The sequence below is a fragment of the Triturus cristatus genome, chromosome 6, assembly GCF_964204655.1.
Source record: "Triturus cristatus chromosome 6, aTriCri1.1, whole genome shotgun sequence".
NCBI lineage: Eukaryota > Metazoa > Chordata > Amphibia > Caudata > Salamandridae > Triturus > Triturus cristatus.
In genome coordinates, this window is record NC_140589.1 from 1086155602 (window position 1) to 1086178313 (window position 22712).

The window sequence follows — 22712 nt, forward strand, 5'->3', positions numbered from 1 at the left end:
TCATGTAGTCTCAGAGACAACTTTTAGTCCAAAGATATCACCACCTCCATAATGCACTTCCCCACTTGCATCTCCTGAAGAGCATCCTGCCACTTGGTAGTCTCTTCTGAACATATTGCATCAGTCGTTAACTTGGCGGCACTCCACTTGGTACCAACTAACCTTTCCAGTCAGTACCCTACACTTCCATATAAAGCCATTTAGTTATTATTCCACTGCTGTCCAGGAAAGGAAAGTGAAAGCACGCCATGCGCGCGTTGTGCTCAAACACGTGCACATCGCCTGTCCGGGCACGAGCCCATCTCCTGTCCCCCTTCGAAAGCTAAATCGACAACAATAGATCTCGCAAGCGAGCAGCTCATGCACTGCGTCACTAAGCGAGGCCTGATATAGGAATAGCAGAACTTGAAGTTCCAGTCAAAGGAAACTCCTCATTCAAACAAGATTTAAGGTTTGTTTAATTATTTGCAGACATTTAAAAAGTCCAGCGGAGAAATGCAAGAAATGGAAAGAGTTCAGATATTCTGTGGTTACATTGCTGTCTTCTCAGCTAAACATTTTTAGGTCTCGCAGACCTAGCGCTGGAGCGCGCATGCGCTCCTCGCTCTGCGAGGCTTATTGTCATCAATACGCTTTGAGAAGGGGACTTGAAGCCCCGCCCATCATTCCCATTGGCCGGCGTCATCATTTATGCAAAATGCTGGCCTCCGATTGAAAATGGGGCTTTTTTGTTACCGCCCTGTCTTGTTGCAGGGATTCTGCTTATGCACAGGAAACCAGGACCTCAGTGAATTGTGGTGTACCAAAAACTCACCTCAGAACCCCTTATCCGACCAGCATCAGTGTCCCATTCGTTATCCGAGTTTTATCTCGGCAGTCCCAATGTATAGACAACCCAGAACAAGCGACTTAGGGTATTCTCAGGAATGGTGGGAATCAGAAATACCTGTTCGTAATTATTCTCATATCAGTCCACAACAGAAGAAACAGAGACACGGTAAAGATTAAAGAGTTTATTTAATAAACCTTGTGTCCTGAGATGCAGTACTTTGGCTAACATAAGCAGACAAATGATTAAGATCAAAACCATCAGCATAGTTACAATACCATAGAAAATGAAAGGAGTAATCATAATAAAATGACAGTGGATGACAACCACCTTCCTTTCGCTAGTAAACTAATATTATTATTATTACTAATAAAAGGTCTCTAGGCTTGAATGAGGAACCCCATACTGTAAAGATCAGCTTAGTGGAAGCACATCACAGGATCAGCTTAGTCTCTGCTCCTGGGAAAGGTCTTCTTCCGAAAGTGTGTAAAGCATGTAGCCTTGTCCTTTCTGCGAGGCGAGAGTCGAGTCAATTGCACATGTTTTATTTGCATGTCCTGAATATAAAATCCCAAGGACCTATTGGCTCAAACCCCTGTGTAGAGACTTAGGCACAAGAGATCTAAAGCCCTCGCAGTCCACACATAAGCAGATTTTTCTCTTTTGTCATATTGATTGCTTATATTCTCTTTTAAAGAAATTGTCTTATTTATTCTGTTTATATGTACTTTTTACCTTCTGTCTGCTTTGGAAATCTGGTGACACCACTGTTTTATGACTAGTTCTGTGATTTTATATTTGTCTGTTATAAATGTACACACTTTTAAGATATGCTTATAAAGAAATAAAGCTTATTTCATTCATTCATTCATGTAGCCTGCAATATTAAAAGCACTCGACTTGCAGGTATTTGCAGCTGCGTGCGTGTTATGGCTAAATAGTGGGCCGATCAACCTGAACCCAACAACCTGCACCGTCTAGCGACCCAGACTGTTTCTTTACACAATGTGCAGACCAAGGTCGCTGCTCACTGTTAGCGATGTGAACAACAGATCGTTCTCATGTGAAGCAAAGTCGAGCAAGCATTTCTCAATTAATAACATGTGACTACAGTTTCGTGAGCAAAAGCGGCAAGATGGCTTTCTAACATCTACGCGGTTGTGCTAACTTAGCATTGTACGTATATAGATAGCAATCTTCACTACAGTCTCCTTTTGGCCCCGCCCACCCGGACTGGATCTTTTACTTGCGGCATTATACAGTCTCCTTCAATTACTCTGTGAGCACTTTTTTTTCCTCATTCGCACAATGGCGACAGCTTGTCCTAGAATGGCTCTCGGCCTGGCCCTTACACCAAATTGTTCCGCTCGCGTCTTGCCTTGCAACAATAGCTCGGTTTTAATACAGCGCTTGTTATCGCATTGTTTTTTATACAGTACTTATTATCACATTGATTCTGCTTCTTAAAGCTTTTTTTTTTTTAGGAATGAGTCTGTGGGCTCCGAATTGTGTGTGCTGCTTTACTTTCCAAAAGGGGGTGGTGATGGACGGAGCATCAGAACCAATCAAACACTCACACCCAGTCAACAGATCTGGGTTTGATCCATCACCGTTCTTTTGTACCGCTTTACTTTCCAGGCGCGTACTGTGGCGCACACTTCATTCGCCATCGGACACGCATTCTTATAACATATTGTTGCATTTTGAAGCTGCTGATAGCGAGGTATTCGTTTCTAGGCGCATTGGTCACCCCCCGTCCCACATCCGTGCCTTCCCTTGTCCTGGGGTCGTCAGTTCCTCGCTATACTATCACTGCCAATCAGTTGTTTTTCTCCAGTGCAGGCTGCAGTGCCTGGCCCTGGCTACCAGAGGGCCCTGCAACTAGTTTACTGTAGCGTGGACAATAGGCTCCTTCTGCAGGATCCGGGGGGAAAGGTAAGAGTCGGAGGAGTGGGGGGGGGGGTGAAGGGGGTTGTTTGTCACTTCTTGGACTCTGTTTTGCATGGTGTGTATATTATACGGGCCCGGTGCCCAGCCTCCCCTTGCTACATTCTTGCACACGGCTTCCTTGGCATGGGGAGGGGGCAGAGTAAAACACCCCCCGCCCCTTAGCCCGTTTTGGGTTATTGTCGTAGTTACAACCGCGTCTTTGCTCGTTTCCTGGGCTACCTGCGGATCGCATAATGTTAGAACAGATATTTTTAAAATGTAGTTTTAATCCATCGATCGGTTCATATTTAATCAGCCGCCGATCGCCACCCCAGGACTTCAGGCGACAGCCTTTTTCTTTGTTGGCCGTCTGACAGCAACTAAAACCTTCTCTTTTTTTTTTTTTTTTTTTTTATCAGCATTTTTAAATACTTGCATAACAATACAACCAACAAAACAAGCCAGTGATTGTGACATTTTATCAATATTTGTGGTGCTTCAGATGCCATGTATTCACATACACAGTTAACATTTGGACATGTCAGTTTTACCATGAAATATACACACATTTAAACATCCTTTTGGGCTCGGGGGTCCTCCAACTGCAATACCTTTGCATCTATATGTTAAAGCATAAGTACTCCGATCCTAAACGTACCTATATATACCTCTGTCCTCTACACAAGGGTTTTGCAATAGTAGCCTACCTCCCAGTTCACCACTATACATAGACTCCTTGTATCCCAGTATTTACATACCTAAGGCATCACCCACTTCAGCCTCCCCCTGCCGTGCCTGAGCCCACTGCACAAATGGTTCCCAAATGTCCCGAGGACGGGAGGTCGGTGGCATCAACTCCCAAAACGTGGTCAGTTGTGAGTGACCATAAGCTACATCCGCCAGCCAACCCTTTACCGAAGGCACCCTGCTTCTGCCCCAATATATCGCCACCTGCCTTTTAGCGAAAAGCAAAGCATGTAACTTGCGCAGTTTAGGTGGAGTATCCTTAACATATCCCAGTATGCCCATCTCAGGGGATGGGGTATCGGATCGTCCAACAATCTGATTCACCAATGTAAAAATCCGAGACCAGAAGCCCTCGCGCCTCGGGCAGGACCACGCCATGTGTAAAAAAGAGGCGGGTGAGTGCCTGCATCGCCAACATCCATCTTCCTCTCTAAGCCCCATCCTATGCAGACTTATCGGTGTCCTATAAAGTCTGCGCAAGTATTTAAAATGTATCCGCCTTAATCTATAGTTTGGGGAAAGTTCCGTAAGTTGCCCGCAACAAAGGTTCCACTGTTCTTCGGTCAGCGGAGAGTGGAGGTCCTCATTCCAGTGTTGAAGGGATTGAGGTCTGACCCCTGGCGCGGTGTTCTGCATTTGTCTATATATTCTAGTGACTAATCTACGTGGAGACGGGGAGCTTATTAAGTTCTCGAATGCAGGGAGGGTTGGGGGAGCCAACGGAAAATCTTCGCTAAGCGCGCGGCATGCCGCCCGCAGTCTGTGATACAAAATTAGTTCGGAAAAGGATACAGTCTGCCCCTCCTCTGCCACCGGAGGGGGCATAAATTCGTTATCAGGAAACAAATCGGCAAACGTGTGAAGGCGCATCTTCCGCACCAGAGGCTTACCAATACCTTCTTCAATACATGGCAGCAGCGGGTTTTGTGCCAATGAAGTAGAGGGGGCATACAGAATCGGGACACCCGCCCTCTTGCGCAACTCCTCCCATACCCAGCGCAGCATCTCAGCAGAGTCTACATCTCCCCTTGTCGCGCCCTCACACAAATGGCCACTTTTAGCAGGACTGGCGCCACAATATCCTGCTCTACCGCTCCATGAGGCTGGAAGGGAGTTGGGTGAACCCAATAGTGCAAAAATTGAGCTTGTGCACAGAGTGCATATAGACGCAGGTCAGGAGCGCCCAGTCCACACTGCTTCAAAGGTAAGGTCAGCATGTCCCAGGATGCCCGTGCCTGGCCGCCCGCCCACGCCAACGCAATCAAATGTGATCGCAGGGTTACAAAAAATTGCGATGGTAGTGGAATTGGAATGTTTGTAAATAAGTATAAAAATTTTGGCAATATGACCATTTTAACCAAGCGATCCTTCCCGTAAGCGATATTAGAAGGCTCCTTGAGCTGAACCCTATACCCCGCGCCGTATGGTGCTGCCTGATATGGGCAGCCAGGGACTCCATTGCTATTGCGAACAGCAGTGGGGAAAGGGGGCACCCCTGCCGCGTACCGCGCGAGATAGGAAATGGGTCTGAGACCAATCCATTCACCCTGACCCGGGCACTGGGCATGGTATACAACAAACAAATCTTTTTAATAAGGAGCGGGCTAAATCCCATCCGACCCAATATAGTAAAGGGAAGGGAGGTGTATTTACAAACTGGCCTGCATCACACACAAAACCCTTCACTCTCCGGCCCCTAACTACCTGAACAACAAACTGGTAAGAGCAGGTCAATCCAGAATGCTGAGAAGCTCCAACTCACTCCTTCTTATTCCTCCGAAACTGAAAAAGAAAACCACACAATACCGATCGTTCTCTGGCAACGCTCCCAGGATGTGGAACGCTCTCCCTAGAGTCCTCGGATGCAACCCCTCCTTCTCCTGTTTCAAAAGGGACCGGAAAATCCATCTCCTTAAATACTTTACTGACCAACGTCAACTAACCTAGACTTCAATATCCAAGTTTACTCCTCTCTTGACATTCAAGGATAGTTGGTGACCGGACTGTGTTAACCACCTTATGCTGTATTTTTTTTTTATCCCTGGGTTTGCTTCCTTACTGCCTGCCTACTATGTAATGCAATTTCCGTCTGTTTTTCTTTACAGTATGTATGTAAAGCTCTCTGATACCTACGGGTCAAGCTAGCGCTATATAAAACTTTTAAAAAAAAAGACAGTGCTGAAGACTGTGGAAAAGGCCACACTCAGGAGGATCACAAATCCAGACTCTGTTTATTCAGTCTTGTAATGCATTCCAACTGTGGACAGTCTTGTTCACACAAAGATTGAGTAGTGAAACCTCATTATATACCCTGACCAAACATAAATGGCAAACTATTGATACATGTCAAGCAAAAACATGCAAATTGCAGAGGCCATCTCAGAACATGTAAATCACATACTGTAATGTTGGCAAACGCATAAAGGAACTAGTGTCCTCAGCACACAAGGGGTTAAATGCTTTTTTCCCCCTGAAAATATTAATTAAACTTTTTTTTTTTTAAAGAGTAAATGTGGTGAGTGAGCAGAAAAAATATTTTGGCCTATTGCCCAGTTCCCACAGTATAAGTTTATATATTCTACAAGCATAGGCAATGCTAATAGGTCTGGCTTTAAAGGAATGTTGTGTGGTCATTTATAGCATTCCAAGAAAATGGCATGGATATGTATTAGTGTGCGACCAAAGAACTGTAGAATAATATTGGTGTAGGGTAAAAGGTCAGGTGACTGTTAGACTTTCAAGCCAGACCTAAACATCATTGTAGGTTAATGACAGCCCTTCCTCCCATCTGTGCTGCTGCCAAGGAAAACCACCATAAATTATCCAGTTATCTAAGACCCATTCATAGCATTACAATATTGTGTGTGTGACCCCCAAAGGTTCAAGCTCAGGCAGCTGGATAAATAAACAAAATGATCACAGCTGTGTAGAGGGCACACACTTCTTTGTGAAAGCACACATCTAATCTATCAAAACATGTATTCCTTAGTTCCCAAAAGTGGGCAAAGCTTAAGCCTCTCTCCAGTGATGCTCACTTAATTGTCTGGTGAAACGTGCACTGTCAAGCAAGGTCCTTAAAATTGAATTGGTGAATGCCTGACAAACAGTGCTAGTACTAACATGACATACAAAAAAACTAAATCTTGAATTTTGGACGTGTGACAGCAAAGCTCCCGCTCCATTTCCCCATGGATGTTATTTCTATAATGCTTATCCCCTTTGCGCCCCCAGTTACTTACATCTTATTTACTCTGTTATCACCCTAATTGGACTGCAGGTCTGTGCTATAACATTGTCATTAAAAAAGGATATTATTGTTCTAGTGCTCGCTTCTAGTCTTTAAAAAACGCTTGACTGCATCGGTGGTTTCGAGAAATTGTTCCTTCGGGGTGCAAGATAGCTCCCAATTCAGTCTTTCCTGAAGGTCGGTCCAGGACGATGGTTCATGAGGTAGCAGAGTGATTAGAAATAATAATCTGATTGAGGTAGATAGTGAGGATGAGGTAGATGGTTGTATATATTTTTGTGTCCTCGGTTATAAGGTGAAAGTAGCTTCACACGCTCTCTCCTAGTTCTGGTGAGACTCTTCTCTTGTTTGCGTTTGCTTGCGATAGCTCCATTTCTTGTGTAGACGGCCCTCATAAGTAGTTGGATAGATCGTTGGAGTCTTCGAAGATGTGCATTCTGACCCTATCTGTGATTTAGAAATTCGTTGGACCTATGAAAGAGAAGAGGATGTTTTCCTTCCTCAGCTTTTCTCTTTGTGCAAGGAACCGTTTTCTTATGTCCACTGTATGTTTCGAGTAGTCCTGAGTGAGGATTATTTTTTGGCCGTTCCACATCAAGTTCTGTTTTTTCCTGGCCAATGCAAATATGGCTTCCGTATGCTGGAGTCTCAATGGTTTGCATATAATGGGACACGACGCAGCCATATTTGTTGGTCTATAGGCCGGAACTCTGTAGGCTTTGTCTAGCTCCAGAGGCACATCGAACTTCAGGTTGGTGAGTTTAGGGATCCTATCCTGTAGGAAGGCCATGCATGAACCATTTTTCTCTTCTTCTGCTTCGGCGATTCCTAGGATCCTGATGTTCCTCCTTCTATTGCGGTCGTCCAGCTCAGATGTTTGTTTTAGTAGTATTTCTGTTGTTTTTGAGAGTTCTTGCAGAGCCTTGTTGGATTTTTGTTCGTTATCTTCCACGTCGCTTACCCTCTGTTCTACTTCCGCCAGTCTATTATTTGCTGCTTGTATGCCTGTTCTAACTGCAGCCAATTCCAGCTGTATAGCATCCGTGTTTTGCTTGGTTGATTTTGCTAGATCATGTACGTCTGCCAATTTTTTTAGGATCATGTCCAGCGTGCTGCTAATGTCTGGTCTTTGTTTGATAGGGGATTCCAGATTCTCACTCTTATTTATTTTTTTTGCTGCTTGTGGCGTGAGCTTCCCATCGTTACCAGCCATCGCTGCTCGTCTCCTGCTGTAGGATGAGCCTTCCTCTGACCTTCCGTCTATGATTGGTTCTCTTGTAGGTCTTCTTTGTTGATAAGTGTCTTTAGATTCCTCGATTCCAATCTCTGTCTTAGGGTCGCAGGCTGGTGTTGTGCTATGAGTGGCGAATATGACCAGTTGGTCTATGTATGTAGACTGTATGTTAGTCATGGGTCTTGCTGTGCTGTTCTGTGTTGAATAGCGCTTTTTTTTTTTTTTGGGCTTTCGGATGAGCCGATTATTCCACGCTATGCATCCAGTGAGTTTCATCGTCCTGCAATTATTCTTATTTTATCTGTTCCCTGTAAGTGGTGTCATTTGGCGCTGTGGTGTATTAATCTTTCGTTCTGGGTTTGTCCTGGGCTCTATTGGACTGCGTTCTGGGTCTCTCTTGGGCTGCGCTCCCCTTCCGGTTGTTACACTGATATGAAGACATGGGTGGAAGCAGGAATATCCCTTCCCATCCAGCTCGAGGATAAAGGGAGACCCATCACTTTCAGCTCTCTTAAAAACAAACACACCGTACCTGATATTGAATTATATAACTTCCTAAAGATCAAAGCGGCACTGACCAGAGAGAGACTGTCTAATGCCATGCCCTCAATCTTCCAGTACATGTCCAGCCTTAACAAAACGGGCCATCAAGTGTCACACATCTATAGACTACTGCGCCCAAACACTTCGAGACTCAACGTTAAAACACAAACTTACTGGGAGTCACAGCGAGGTAACACTCTAAGCAGAAAAGAAAGCCAAATACTATGGGCCTCCCCCACACACAGTAAAGTAACCCTGGTACTAGCTCAGACAAAATTCTGGATCTTACACAAACTACACTGGACTCCTGCTCGTCTAGCGAAACTGGGCATAAACACAAATGACCTATGCTGGAACTGTAATAGCGAGAAGGGAGATCTGACATACCTCATCTTTTACTGCCCGAAAGTTAAAGCCTACTGGCGGAAAATCTTTGCCTTTCTAACAGACATGCTAGGGTGTTCCCTTAAACCAGAGTTTGTAACCCTGGTAACTATCCCTATCATGACAGAACCACTGTCACAAAGAGATAGCGACCTACTTGACCTTTTGCTAACTGCCAGGGTTAAAATGATTCTAAATAAGTGGAAGGACACATCCAAGGCATCGTTCAAAGGGTGGCTAAACTGGGTAACATACCTTAGAGGGGCAGACGCGTTGTCCCTACGAGACTCACCGTGGAGACAGCGCAACAGAGGGATGTGGACATCTATGGATAAATACCTAGGCCCGTATGAACCTCCATGAAAAAGACGAGTTTTGACACCTGCCTCCTAGCTCTTAGAACAAAACCACCAAGCTCTCTATGCTCCTTTACACTTACCACAGCTCAGGCCCCTTTCACCCTCCTTCATACCCGAAACCCCTTACTAGAACAGAGGGGAAGGGCAGACTATAGAGGAAACAGGGAAGCGGAAGGCACCGTAGTTTGTAGAATTCAGACTTTGTGCATGTTTTATGGTTCTGTATGACTAATTGTTTAGCTTTGTATGTTTCTGTTTTGTTTTATGCAAAATTCTCAATAAAAATCTTATTGAAATAAAAAAATTGAATTGGTGAAGCTGTGGTTTCAGTACTTCACTAGCATTAGCACTTTTCTCTGAAATTACATGGATTAGATATCCAGCTGCATAATGTATTGTCTGCAGCCTGAATTCAAATGGTAGGTGGAGGTGGCTGCTTTCCTAAAATTTAACTTTTATGGATCAATTCTAAATTGTCATCCCTCACTATGACATGTAACTCCTTCCACATTCAAGTGTTGAGCATAGCTGCAACATCCTCTGGACATCAGGAGAGATATCCAATTTTGTGTTTCAGGAAGGCCATAGGCACTGCATCATAGACGGTTGCTGTGTTAAAAAGTTCCTTTTAAATATGTTCACACTGAATAGAATGTTTACAAGCATGTCATATTGATACAAGATCTGTTTTTTCTTTCTTCTGGCTCATCATGATTTTGTGTAAAATGTGTTTCTTACTCTTAAGCATTTCAGCATGATCTTGATGCAAGACATGATAAGTATGAACGACTTGTGAAACTGGGTCGTGATATAACCATTGAAAGTAAAAGAATAATTTTCCTTCTGCATAGAATTATCAGGTAAGCCTTTATAGTTTATTTTTATGATGATCATGTTTATGTTGGGTGATGATCCTTTGTAATGAAACACAAATTTCCGTACTGCATGTCATTTTGTGAAGAATACTAAAGCAATTTCGTCCCGTGCCTCGGAAAGCATAGATTAAAAGTATTTTGTTCACTTGTCTTTACCATTTTTGTTAGTGCTAAACGAAAATAAATGAGTGCTTGAAACGCATGCCGCTTTACAAACACCATTGTGCTCATTCTGAGTCCGACAATAAATGTGAAGCAACATTCTTTTGCGTTTTCAGATTTCTCCAAGTATTACCAAAGGAATTAGCACAGTGAAGTATTAGTATCATAATGCAGTTTTACCAGTCTTAAGACTGAAAAGCAAAAGAATAAAGTGAGGGGTAAAATTCATATATCCAGAGGACACTTATTTGGGAAATAATCTGTTCAGACTTGGATCATGTAGTTATGCTTCATAGCATATCCTACTAGTGCTGCTAGCAGCACAGTAAACTGAGTTTTGACCAAGCTAGAGGGGTTGGCTTTTGTATAGTGAAATTGCATTAGTATCTGCTTTAGAGCTTCAATGAGTCTATCCCATGCCACTCTAATTGTGGAGGACATGCTCCAAAAGATGGTGAGTATATTGGGTCCCTCTGAAGATATTATTTGGATCTGGCACAGAAAACACATTGTGAGGGTCTAGCATGGATATGAGCCTTTTTAAGGGCCCACTGGTGCAGGGGTTCACCCTTATCTGTCCACTGGTTCTTAAACCAACAAAGAAGAGATTGGCACGGAAGCTGTAATATCAAAGAATATATTTTATTAACCTCTCATGAGTGGGACTATGTCAATACCGTACCCTCAGGCCACTGTAGGAGGTAGTCCATAGACTACAGAGGCCCATGGGCCTTATATACTCAGTTTACAGCTGTGTAAGCATGGAGACTATGAGGAGGTACAGGCATATACAAGAATAGTTATTGACTAACATGGACATACAAATATTGCTTGCTCAACAAAGTGGGAGGGGAGACATTTCTGCTTACATCAGTTAAAACAGCCTGACAGTTACAGTGTAAAACAGCTGCATTCTAGCAGCTACAGGCCTTTGAGTATGCGCAGTGCTCTAGCTCAGTACTGAAAGAGTTAGCTATAGTTGATGACTCAAGCAGAATAGAAAAGCAGGTAACCGTGAGGACGAAAGAAGCACATGGCTAACACATGGCTAACTAAAATGGATGCCACAAACAAAATGGCTTCAGCTTATGCTAACGGTAATTTCTGTGATTTCCACAGATTGCCGTTTCAGCATTAGCTGAAGACATCCGCTATGAATTAATAGAAGCATGGAAGTTACCCTGCACATCTATCCTCATAAATTAATTATTATCCTGATCCATTGCTAGGTGGGCATTTATATTTTAAACATTTCGTTTAACTGGTGAGATACAGGTAGAAATACATAGAGAACAGATCACAAACAGAACTGTCCATATTTTCTATCCCCAAGCAGAAAGTAAATCCCAAAACCACCCAATCCAATTCAAAGTTTCAGGGTTCCGATGTAGGAAGGCTAGAGTACCAATGATATGTTTGGGGGAAGCGGAGTAGTATTTATCAAAGACTACACAAAATATTTTTCTTGCAGAAACAACAATATTCCAAATGCAAATATTAAAGCAACTACACATATTGTCACAAAAACAATCTTTGTGTTGGAGGACCAAATGGGGCCATGGGAATTAGGACGAGGAGCTGCAAAGGGCTGCTTCTTCTAAAAAATGGGACGACCAAAGGGGTACATTGCTAAAAAGTACTTGGAGAATAGAAGCCGCTGTACAACCAACCAAAGGGGCAGGGCTTTAATATGCCCGGAGACCACCACCTCCCTATTGTTAAGTGAGTGAGTGGGTGTGTGAGTGGTTGTATGGGTCTATGAAATGGTATGTGAGGGGTTCTGTGGGAGGGTGAATGAGTGGGTGTCTGGGGTTGTGAGTGATTCTGTGGATGTCGTCATCAATGATGTCACTTATCATATATGTGAGGTCATAAGCAGTGCATTGCAGGGGCGTAAGTTATAGTTAGCTTGGGTAACTATAACTGCCGAATTCCACTGGTTTTGTACGAGTGAAATCTGAGCCTAACTGTAATGTCCATGTAACCTTTGTTTTTTTTTCAGTGAATTAACATCTTACACTATTACAGGAAGAAGTTCGTTCTCTCCTTCAAAAGGAGCAATAGAAATCATACCATTACATCATCGGGGCACGAAGTATACTTCCTTTATTTTCTCATTCCAAAAAGGACAAGAAATTAAGGCCTATTTTAGATCTAAGGCCACTAAACAGGTATATTTCCTCAGAATACTTCAACATGGTTTTAGTACAGGAAGTAATACCATTGTTGCAGCAAGAAAATGTCATGACCGCTCTAGACCTCAAGGATGCATATTTTCATATCCCATTCAACCAGCACACAGACATTAACTACTCTTTCAGCTAAACGGACAACAGTATCAATTCAAAGTGCTACCATTCGGGGTCACAACATCTCCAAGACTTTTCAAAAAGGACTTGCAGTAGTGGCCGTGCATCTCAGGAGAGAAGGAATACATGTTTTCCCATATCTAGGCGATTGGCTTATCAAAAGTCCAACACACTATCAGTGTCTTCGACATACTCAACAGGTAAAGCTTCTACACAAACTGAAGTTTAGACTCAACATACAAAAGTCCCATTTGCAACCCAAACAAATTCAGCCTCTTCTAGGTGCAACTCTCAACTCAGTCACAGCCAAGGCATATTCCAGTGCAGAAAGAGTAACAAAGTCCTTTCAAACATTACCTCAATTTCAGCCACAAGTTCACATCACAGTAAAAAATGTGATGGGACTATTAGGGATGATGGCCTCATGCATAGTCATAGTCCCACAAGCTCTTCTACATATGCGTCCCCTTAAACGTACTCTGCAGTCTCAGTGGTCTCAAGCGAATGAGGATCTACAACATCTAGTGTTGGTGGGGCCAGCAACTCATCGCTCTCTGCAGTGGTGGAACAGCAGCAACATGTTGCAAGGCCAGCCCTTTAAAGCCCCTATTCAGCTAATCACTATTACACCAGTACAGATGCATCCCTTCAGGGATGGGGGCACTTAAGAAAGATCTCATGGTTCGTGGTCTATGAACAATAGCTCAAACGCATCTGCATATCAATCATCTGGAGTTGTTAGCAATTCAGCTAGACCTCAAAGGTTTTCAAGTACACTTGTATAACAAAGTAGTGCTCATACAAACAGACAATATGACTGCAATGCATTATATTAAAAAATGGGGGGACACCTTCCTCGCAGCTATCTCTCCTCTCAGAAAGAATCTGGAACTTGTGGGACACCCCCGCGCCGCACGGCCACCAGCTGCTGCGTGTGCCCCCAGTGCCTGCCTCTGCGCCGACCTCGCTGCCGCCTTGAGCGCTCCCCTTTTGGTTTTAGCCCGTTTTTGTCTGAAATTTGTGCTTGTTCTCTTTCTGTGCCCAAGACCGTTTTCCTACGGTTTTTCCCCCGTTTTGACCTGAATTGTTGCCTGTTTTTTCTGTGCCGTTTTCTCTTCGTGTTTTGACCTGTATTATTGCCTGTCTTTTCTGTGCCGTTTTCTCTTCGTGTTTTGACCTGTATTATTGCCTGTTTTTTCTGTGCCATTTCCTCTTCGTGTTTTTGACCTCCATTGTGCCTGTCTCCTTCCTGCTTGCCCGCCTACCTCGCCGCCCTCCGCTCTCCCTCCCCGCTCCCGCTTCCCGCCACCGCCATTAGCCCCGCCCCTTTTTCTTCTGTACCCTCCCCGCTCCCGCCTCCCAGCTGCTCCGCCCACCCGCGCACTTGGCCTTAAATGGCGACCGTGCGACGCAGGTGAGTGTGACCCACTTGTGGGACACCCCCGCGCCGCACGGCCACCAGCTGCTGCGTGTGCCCCCAGTGCCTGCCTCTGCCTCAGCGCCGACCTCGCTGCCGCCTTGAGCGCTCCCCTTTTGGTTTTAGCCCGTTTTTGTCTGAAATTTGTGCTTGTTCTCTTTCTGTGCCCAAGACCGTTTTCCTACGGTTTTTCCCCCGTTTTGACCTGAATTGTTGCCTGTTTTTTCTGTGCCGTTTTCTCTTCGTGTTTTGACCTGTATTATTGCCTGTTTTTTCTGTGCCATTTCCTCTTCGTGTTTTTGACCTCCATTGTGCCTGTCTCCTTCCTGCTTGCCCGCCTACCTCGCCGCTCTCCCTCCCCGCTCCCGCTTCCCGCCACCGCCATTAGCCCCGCCCCTTTTTCTTCTGTACCCTCCCCGCTCCCGCCTCCCAGCTGCTCCGCCCACCCGCGCACTTCGCCTTAAATGGCGACCGTGCGAACGCGCAGCGGTCTCGCGCAGCGGGCGCGCCGTTTGTGCGCCGAAGGTGCGCCAAAGGTAAGCCCGTCTACGCCCGTCCGCGCCTGGACCGCGCCCAGTGCCAGGACCCCTGGCCCCCGAAGAGCCCGACCGACCCGCCTGACGTACTCCGCCGCCACCCTCACCGCACTCAACACCGGCCGACTCCCAGAATGCCACCTAGCCGCTCCACGAGGTACCCACGGACCTTTCAGCTGCCACGCCTGCAAGTTCTCCTGCATCCGGACCAGCCTCACACCAGCACCCGCCAAGACGAACACCAGCAGCACCCACCTCAAGTGCATCCTGCTCAACACCCGCTCCGTCCACAGACACGCCATCGAACTCTGGAACCTCCTAGATGCCACAGCCCCTGACGTTGCCTTCCTCACGGAGACCTGGATGAACGCCTCTTCAGCTCCCGACATCGCCATCGCTATCCCAGAGGGCTACAAGATCGTCCGGAGGGACCGTAACGCCAACCAGATGGGAGGAGGCATCGCCATCATCCACAGGAACACCATCCGTCTCACGACCAGCACCGACAACACCCTGACCAGCGCCGAACACCTGCATTTCCAGATCCACACCAACCCGAACACCACCCTCAGAGGCACCCTGATCTACCGACCCCCTGGACCACGCACGCAATTCAGCGAGGACATCGCCGACTTCGTCAGCCCGCATGCCCTCCCCTCCGCCGACTACATCCTCCTGGGAGACCTCAACTTCCATCTGGAGAACAACAACGACCGCAACACCAGCACCCTGCTCGACAACCTCGCCAACCTGGGACTCAAGCAACTGGTGTCCACCCCCACCCACCTCGCCGGACACACTCTCGACGCAGTCTTCTCTTCCAGCACAGACATCAACTTCAGCCACGCCACAGAGCTTCAATGGACGGACCACAGCTGCGTCCACTTCACCTTCAAGAGAACGACGTCCCACCACCACCAGAAACAGGCCGCCCGCAGAAGCTGGAACAAGATCACAGCAGACCAGCTCGCCACCTCCCTGAGCCAGCACCCTCCTGCCAGCTCAGCGAACCCCAGCCAGGCCGCAGACAACCTCACGAAGTGGATCAACAACTGCGCGGACGAACTCGCCCCACTGAGGACCCCGCCCAGCAGACCCGGCAGCAAGAAGGCCCCATGGTTCACCGACGAACTCAAGAGCTCCAAGAAGAACTGCCGAGCCCTCGAGAAAGTCTGGAGAAGGGAACCGACACCGGACAACAGGACCTCCTTCAAACTTGCCACCCGGAAACACCACCAGCTGATCCGCGCCGCCAAGAAAACAGCTTTCAAGGACCGGTTGGACAACAACGCACACAACTGCAAGGAACTCTTCAACATCGTGAAAGAGCTTTCCAACCCCAGCGCAGGAAACAACGACATCACCCCATCGCAAGACCTCTGCAACTCCCTCGCTTCATACTTCCACAACAAGATCGCCGACATACACAACAGCTTCAACAACCAACCAACGCACACCATGACCGAACAACCACCCCCCACCACCACCCTCCACGCCTGGACCCCGATCAGCACCGAAGACACCATCCGCACGATTAACTCCATCCTCTCCGGATCATCGACCGACCCCTGCCCTCACCACGTCTTCAACAAGGCCGACGCTGTCATCGCACCCCACCTGCGAGACATCATCAACACATCCTTCGACACCGCCACCTTCCCCGAGAGCTGGAAGCACGCCGAACTCAGCGCTCTTCTCAAGAAACCCACAGCGGACCCCACCGAACTCAAGAATTACCGCCCCATCTCGCTCCTCCCGTTTCCAGCCAAAGTCATCGAGAAGACCGTCAACAAGCAGATGGCCGCCTTCCTCGAGACGAACGGATCCCTCGACCCCTCACAGTCCGGCTTCCGAGCCAACCACAGCACCGAGACCGCCCTCATCGCCGCCACCGATGACATCCGAGCCCTGATGGACAATGGAGAAACAGCGGCCCTCATCCTCCTAGACCTCTCCGCGGCATTCGACACGGTCTGCCACCGCACCCTAGTACAGCGCCTCAGCAACATCGGCATCCAGGACAAGGCGCTGGAATGGATCATCTCCTTCCTCGACGGAAGAACACAGAGAGTCCGCCTACCACCGTACAAGTCAGAGGCCTCCGAAGTCATCTGCGGCGTCCCCCAAGGATCATCTCTGAGCCCCACCCTCTTCAACGTCTACATGAGCCCCCTCGCGGCCATCGTACGCAAACACAACCTCAGCATAATCTCCTACGCCGACGACACCCAGCTGATCCTCTCCCTGACCAACGACCCCGCCGCCGCCAGAGCCAACCTGCACGAAGGGATGAAAGAGGTAGCCGAGTGGATGACGACCAGCCGCCTGAAACTGAACTCGGACAAGACGGAGGTCCTCATCCTGGGCTCCTCACCCTCCGCCTGGGACGACTCCTGGTGGCCTCCCGCCCTGGGCACCGCACCCAAACCGACAGACCATGCACGAAACCTGGGCGTCATCCTGGACTCCTCCCTCTCCATGACCAGGCAAGTCAACAACGTCTCCTCGGCGTGCTTCAACATCCTACGCATGCTACGGAAGATCTTCTGGTGGATCCCCACCGAGACCAGGAAGACCGTCACCCAGGCCCTCATCACCAGCCGACTGGACTACGGCAACGCCCTCTACGCCGGTACCACCGCCAAGCTCCAGAAGAGACTCCAGCGGATCCAGAACGCCTCAGCCAGACTCATCCTCGACATCCCACGAACCAGTCACATCTCCGGACATCTGAAAGACCTTCACTGGCTCCCCGTCAACAAAAGAATCACCTTCCGCCTCCTCACCCACGCACACAAAGCCCTACACGACCAAGGCCCGAGCTACCTCAACAGCCGAGTCAACTTCTACGCTCCCAAACGCCACCTCCGATCAGCCAACCACGCCCTCGCCGCCGTCCCCCGCATCCGAAGAGCGACTACAGGAGGAAGGTCCTTCTCCTACCTGGCCGCCAAGACCTGGAACTCCCTCCCGACCGACCTGCGCCTGACCCAAGACCACCTCTCCTTCAGGAAGAAGCTGAAGACCTGGCTGTTCGAGCAGTAGCGGCACCCCTCCCCCCCCCCCCCCCCCCCCCCCCCCCCCCCAGCGCCTTGAGACCCTACGGGTATGTAGCGCGCTTTATAAGTGTCAATGATTGATTGATTGATTGAACTGGGCAATTTACACAACATCCATCTCCTAGCAGAATATCTACCTGGGGTGGACAACGACTTTGTAGATAAGCTCAGCAGAACACATCAACAGGTGCACTATTGGGAAATGGATCAGACACTTCTTCACTCTTTCTTCAAAAGGTGGCGGACACCGGAAATAGGCCTGTATGCCACTCACCTCATCGCCAAATGCCAAAACTTCGCATCCAGGTTCCCTCACCCACTATCCAACTGCAATGCTCTATGGATGAATTGGTCAGGAGTATTTGCTTGCTACTTTTCCTCCTCTCACACTCATTCCATATGTAGTTCAGAAGTTAACATAAACCTCTCTGACACTAATTCTAATAGCCCCCAACATGTGCCTGGCAGCAATGGTTCACTACTCTACTGCAACTATTTCTAGTGCCATATGAGAAACTACCTTTGTGACCACACCTTTTAACTCAAGTCAAGGGAAGATCATACACCCCAATACCACATAGCTCAATCTAGCGATTTGGGTCCTGAAATCTTAAATTTCGGACATTTAAACTACCACAAGAATGTATGGACATACTTAAACAAGCTCGTACTGACAACTAGAGCATGTTATGCAGCTAAATGGAATCATGTTTCTTTTGTAAAAATAAGCAGATACAGCTTTTTTCACCTACTGTACAAGATATTATAGGCTATATTTTTCATTTGCAGCAAACTGAGCTTGCTTACACATCTATTAGGCTATACTTAGCAGCACTAGCAGCCTACATGCAAAATAGACAAAATATGTCTTTATTTATACCAGTCATTAAAGCATTCATGGAAGGGCTAAAAAGAGTTATACCATCTTCCACTCCATTGGCCCGACCTGGAACCTGAATATTGTACTTACCAGGCTTATGGGCCCACCATATAAACCACTTCATTCATGTCAACTACACCTCTCCCTGCCACGTGGAAGCACACACTTGTAAGAAACCTTCACTGAACTTTTTGTTGTGCAGTTTATACATTACTAATCTATAGCACTGAAATGCCTGCTGCTTAATGAGTCTCTCCCCGCCCCCGTAACCCCGATTGACACCGGGGTCACTGACCTGAGAGGGGTTTCAGGGCAGTGGCACAGTGGGGCTCCGAGTCAGTTGAATAACCTTTATATATTTTATCTTGAACAAAGTCTGTAAACTTGTAGCTGCTGCGCCCTGTCTACTTCCTCCCACCTGTGTAATATTCTTTACAATACATGTAATCACCGCTGTGCCCCACAGTCCTTGCAGTCCCTTTAAGGGGGGATTTTACACCAAAAAAAGGTCCCGGCACGGGCTGTGGGTAAGCACGAATTCACTGAGGCCGTACGACTTTTTAGTTTCAGTGACTCGGAGCAAAATCGAATAACGTAGTCAGGAACCGTCTGTGCCACCATTAATCTGACTTTGTCAGCCCCAGATGGACAGTTATTAAACATTTTAAGGAACCACAGGGTTTGACCATAAATGTACTGTAGATGTGGGAGCATTCCAAATAAACTAGAACCTTTTTCCAGGACACATTTTTTATGGTCAGGGCTGTTGATGTTTGGGAAGTCTGCCTCTGCGTCTTTGTAAATTTGTGTTGATGAAAGCGATAAAGTCTTGGGCCTCTGCTGGGAACAGAGGATGGCCCTAGAAGGATGCTAAATTATTGTTCCTTCTTCACTTTAAAGGGCTTTATGCCCTAGAAATCTAAATTGTGACCGCCCCAATATGATTTTGGCTGATACTGTTAAGTGTTTAGCCATGCAACAGTTGATGTTCTTGCACCAAGGATATTGTGCTGTGTAACTAAATACTTAAGGTTCCAAAAGCGAGACCTATTGCCTATGCCAATGCTTGTTTGTTTTATTACTTGGGCTACTGTTATATATTTTGTGAAAAAAATGTAACAAACATTATTATTTACACAAAGATGGATAAATATTAGCAAGTCTGGTGCAAAAGCATGGGTTTTGTAAGCAGGGGTTCTGTTGTGTTCGTAGTATAGTGATATGGGGGGCATTTTTACTCACCCAGAGTGCACTGCAGGCCTGGTTCTAGAGGGTGGGCCAGGCCCACCCAAGGATTGCCCTGGCCCACCCTAGGCCATTGTGAACTGGAAAATGAGCGTTTTTCATCCTAATGTCTCAGTGGCTTGAAGCCCCATTGTGCCCTGCTGTGTTGTTTTACTTTAATTATTAACCATTGACATGCTCTAGTTTCAGGCCTGGGGACAGGTGTGAAATCCGCAGGGATAGTAGCTGCTATGATGTGCAAATGAACCGCACAGACATCCTGAACACTTTCACTCACACTAAAGAGGCTGCAGGCTCCCATCACAAGCTACCTAGGAGTTGCAAAAAGTGATATGACAGAAACGCTTTGCAAAGGATTTCCTTTTCCCCAAAAAGTTCGTGAAAATGTGTTTATAATTAGCATATAGATTTACTCAGGTGTTTTTTTAAATTTCTTCCTACTCTGAGGCCACTACTAGCTTGCAGTATTACATAAAAAATAAATTAATGGAAAAAGTAAAACTAAAATATGTTTTATCTTTCCATTGGCTAAATGAAAAAACATTCTACTCATTAATTCACACCACAATAATTTGTATGTCGATTGTTACAAGTGATAGAATGATTCTTTGAGCAGGGACCTATGGGCAGGGCCACTGGAATTATGTGATTGTGCAGGCGTGGCATTTTTCTCATAGCTATGGATTTGCCTCATAATCCATTATCTTCTGCATAATCTGCAAGAGGTTGTTTTTAGCTCAAATGGTTCAAAAGTTATAAAATTGCATTGACATGTGGTGGCGCTGAGTGGAAGGTTCTTTCCTAAGGTTGACTGGTCACCTTCTGATTGCTTATTGCTATATTCAGGGGTTAAACTGGTCCCAATGAAGTTCAATCTAGGTCTAGTGTTAGCAAGCGTAAAAATATAAAAATAATGAACTAATACTATCACATAATGTGCCGCATTATGCTGCATAGTTTGCTTTTTCTTGTTGCACAATTTAGTCAAAACTGCTGCATAATTTGACCCATGCTTCAGCCTGAATTTTCCCCATCTACATTTTAAAGTTCTGACAAGCAAAGTCTTTCCCCTTTCCCAAAGCTAGAAGGGCAACTGAGAACGCAAAGTCAGTAGCTGTTTGGGTGGTAGTTATTGTCTTAAAAATGTCAAAAGAGGACAGATGCCAACACCGAATATATCGAATCTCTGAAATACTTACTGGAACCCATGCGTCTTCATGGCGCACCCATGCTTCTTTATGGCCTACCCAAAGAAAAAAATCCTAGAGCCGGGCCTGGTGCACTGTAAGGCACCACCGACCATGCCACCACCAGAGATCCCCACATCGTACAAGCCAGGGGAAGGGGAGTTACCGTACAGTTACCTCTGTGGTGAACCTTTGGTGTGAGGAGCCGGCACAGAAACCGTATTCGTGCAGGCGAGGCATTTTCAGTTGGAAGAGCTCAGCAGCCTATATGTTAATAGGAGCAGTGGCTGCTACTGATTGAGCTCCTTGTGCACGCACCTTAAAGGGGCTGCCCCCTGCACCTCTTCAGCTTATTGTGTTAGGACTGGGAGTGTAGAGTCCTGGAAAGCAGCAAACAGTGCGAGCAGTTACGGGAGCATAGTGGCCGTGCGAAGGGAGCAGCCAGAGTGCAGAGACAGCAGTTCAGACACTGGAAGCCGATTGAGGGAGATCCCGGTCCTCACGTCCATTTTCATTGTTTTATAAACATGCCGGCGGTCCAGGCAGCACAAAAGAAAGGCGTGTGGCGGCCATTGTGAAAGACACAGGACCTTAGGAATGAAAAGCAAATATTCAGTGGAACCTGGAAACCGCTTATGGACTATTTAAAACTAGGAACACCAAATATGAAGTTTTCTAAAATACTGCGTGCACTAACAACATATTGGTAGCTCTAAAGAGAAGTAACAGCTGGAAATCTGGCTCTGTTATGATGCCTTCTATTAACCCCTTCGCTGCTAGGCCTTTTCCCCTCCTGTGCTAAGCCTTTTTTGGGCTATTTGGGGTAGTGCGCGCTTAGGCCCCTGTAACTTTTTGACCACATTAGGTATCCACGCCAAATTTGCGTGCTTTTCTTCCAACATCATGGGGATTCTAAAGGTACCCAGGGTTTGTGGATTCTCCTAGAGGGTTACAAAAGGGGGTGGTGATGGACGGAGCATCAGAACCAATCAAACACTCACACCCAGTCAACAGATCTGGGTTTGATCCATCACCGTTCTTTAGCCCACACTGCCACCCCAGTTCAGACATGGCCATATGCAAATCAGTCTGACCCTGTGCCTCATGGGAACAGTCCAGCCCGAACTGCCAAGCCATGCCTTCCCTGGACCGGAAACAAGCTTCCTAGGACCGGTTTCTGGCATTTCAGCCGTCTTCAGCCAGGCTTGCTTGAATCCAGTGGCAAAGTGAGCAAGGGACTCACGTCTGAGCATACCCTGCCAACTTATGGCGAACAAAGCGGTACAAAAAGGGGTGGTGATGGACGGAGCATCAGAACCAATCAAACACTCACACCCAGTCAACAGATCTGGGTTTGATCCGTCCATCACCACCCCCTTTTGTACCGCTTTGTTCGCCATAAGTCTCCCGGTAAAAATGGTGCCTCACTTGTGTGGGAGGCCCAAGTACCCGCGGCAGGCAAGGGCCCAAACATTTTTTGGATAGGCAATGTTGATTTCGCCTCACAGCGTTTTGAGCCCTTGCCTGCCGCGGGTACTTGGGCCTCCCACACAAGTGAGGCACCATTTTTACCGGGAGACCTGGGGGAACGCTGGGTGGTGGTAAATTTGTGTGAGCCCGGTGATGCCACAACTTTCCCACACCAAAATGTGTGAAAAAAGTGATTTTTTTCAGCTAAAATTGAGGTTTGCAGGGGATTCTGGGTAAGGAAACGTTGGAGGATCCACGCAAGCCATACCTCCCTGGAATCCGCCGGGTGTCTAGTTTTCA

The 22712-nt window shown here is 46.8% G+C and overlaps 1 protein-coding gene across 2 annotated transcripts in view; it reads left to right on the plus strand.

The window, feature by feature from the left end:
* The window catches only part of TSNAX (translin associated factor X), a 346461-nt gene that overhangs the window by 42116 nt on the left and 281633 nt on the right, over positions 1–22712 (plus strand). For both annotated transcript variants that reach the window (XM_085611968.1, XM_085611969.1), the window contains one exon: positions 10018–10132. In XM_085611968.1, coding sequence (XP_085468094.1) covers positions 10018–10132 — 115 coding nt within the window. The remainder of the gene's footprint in view (positions 1–10017; positions 10133–22712) is intronic.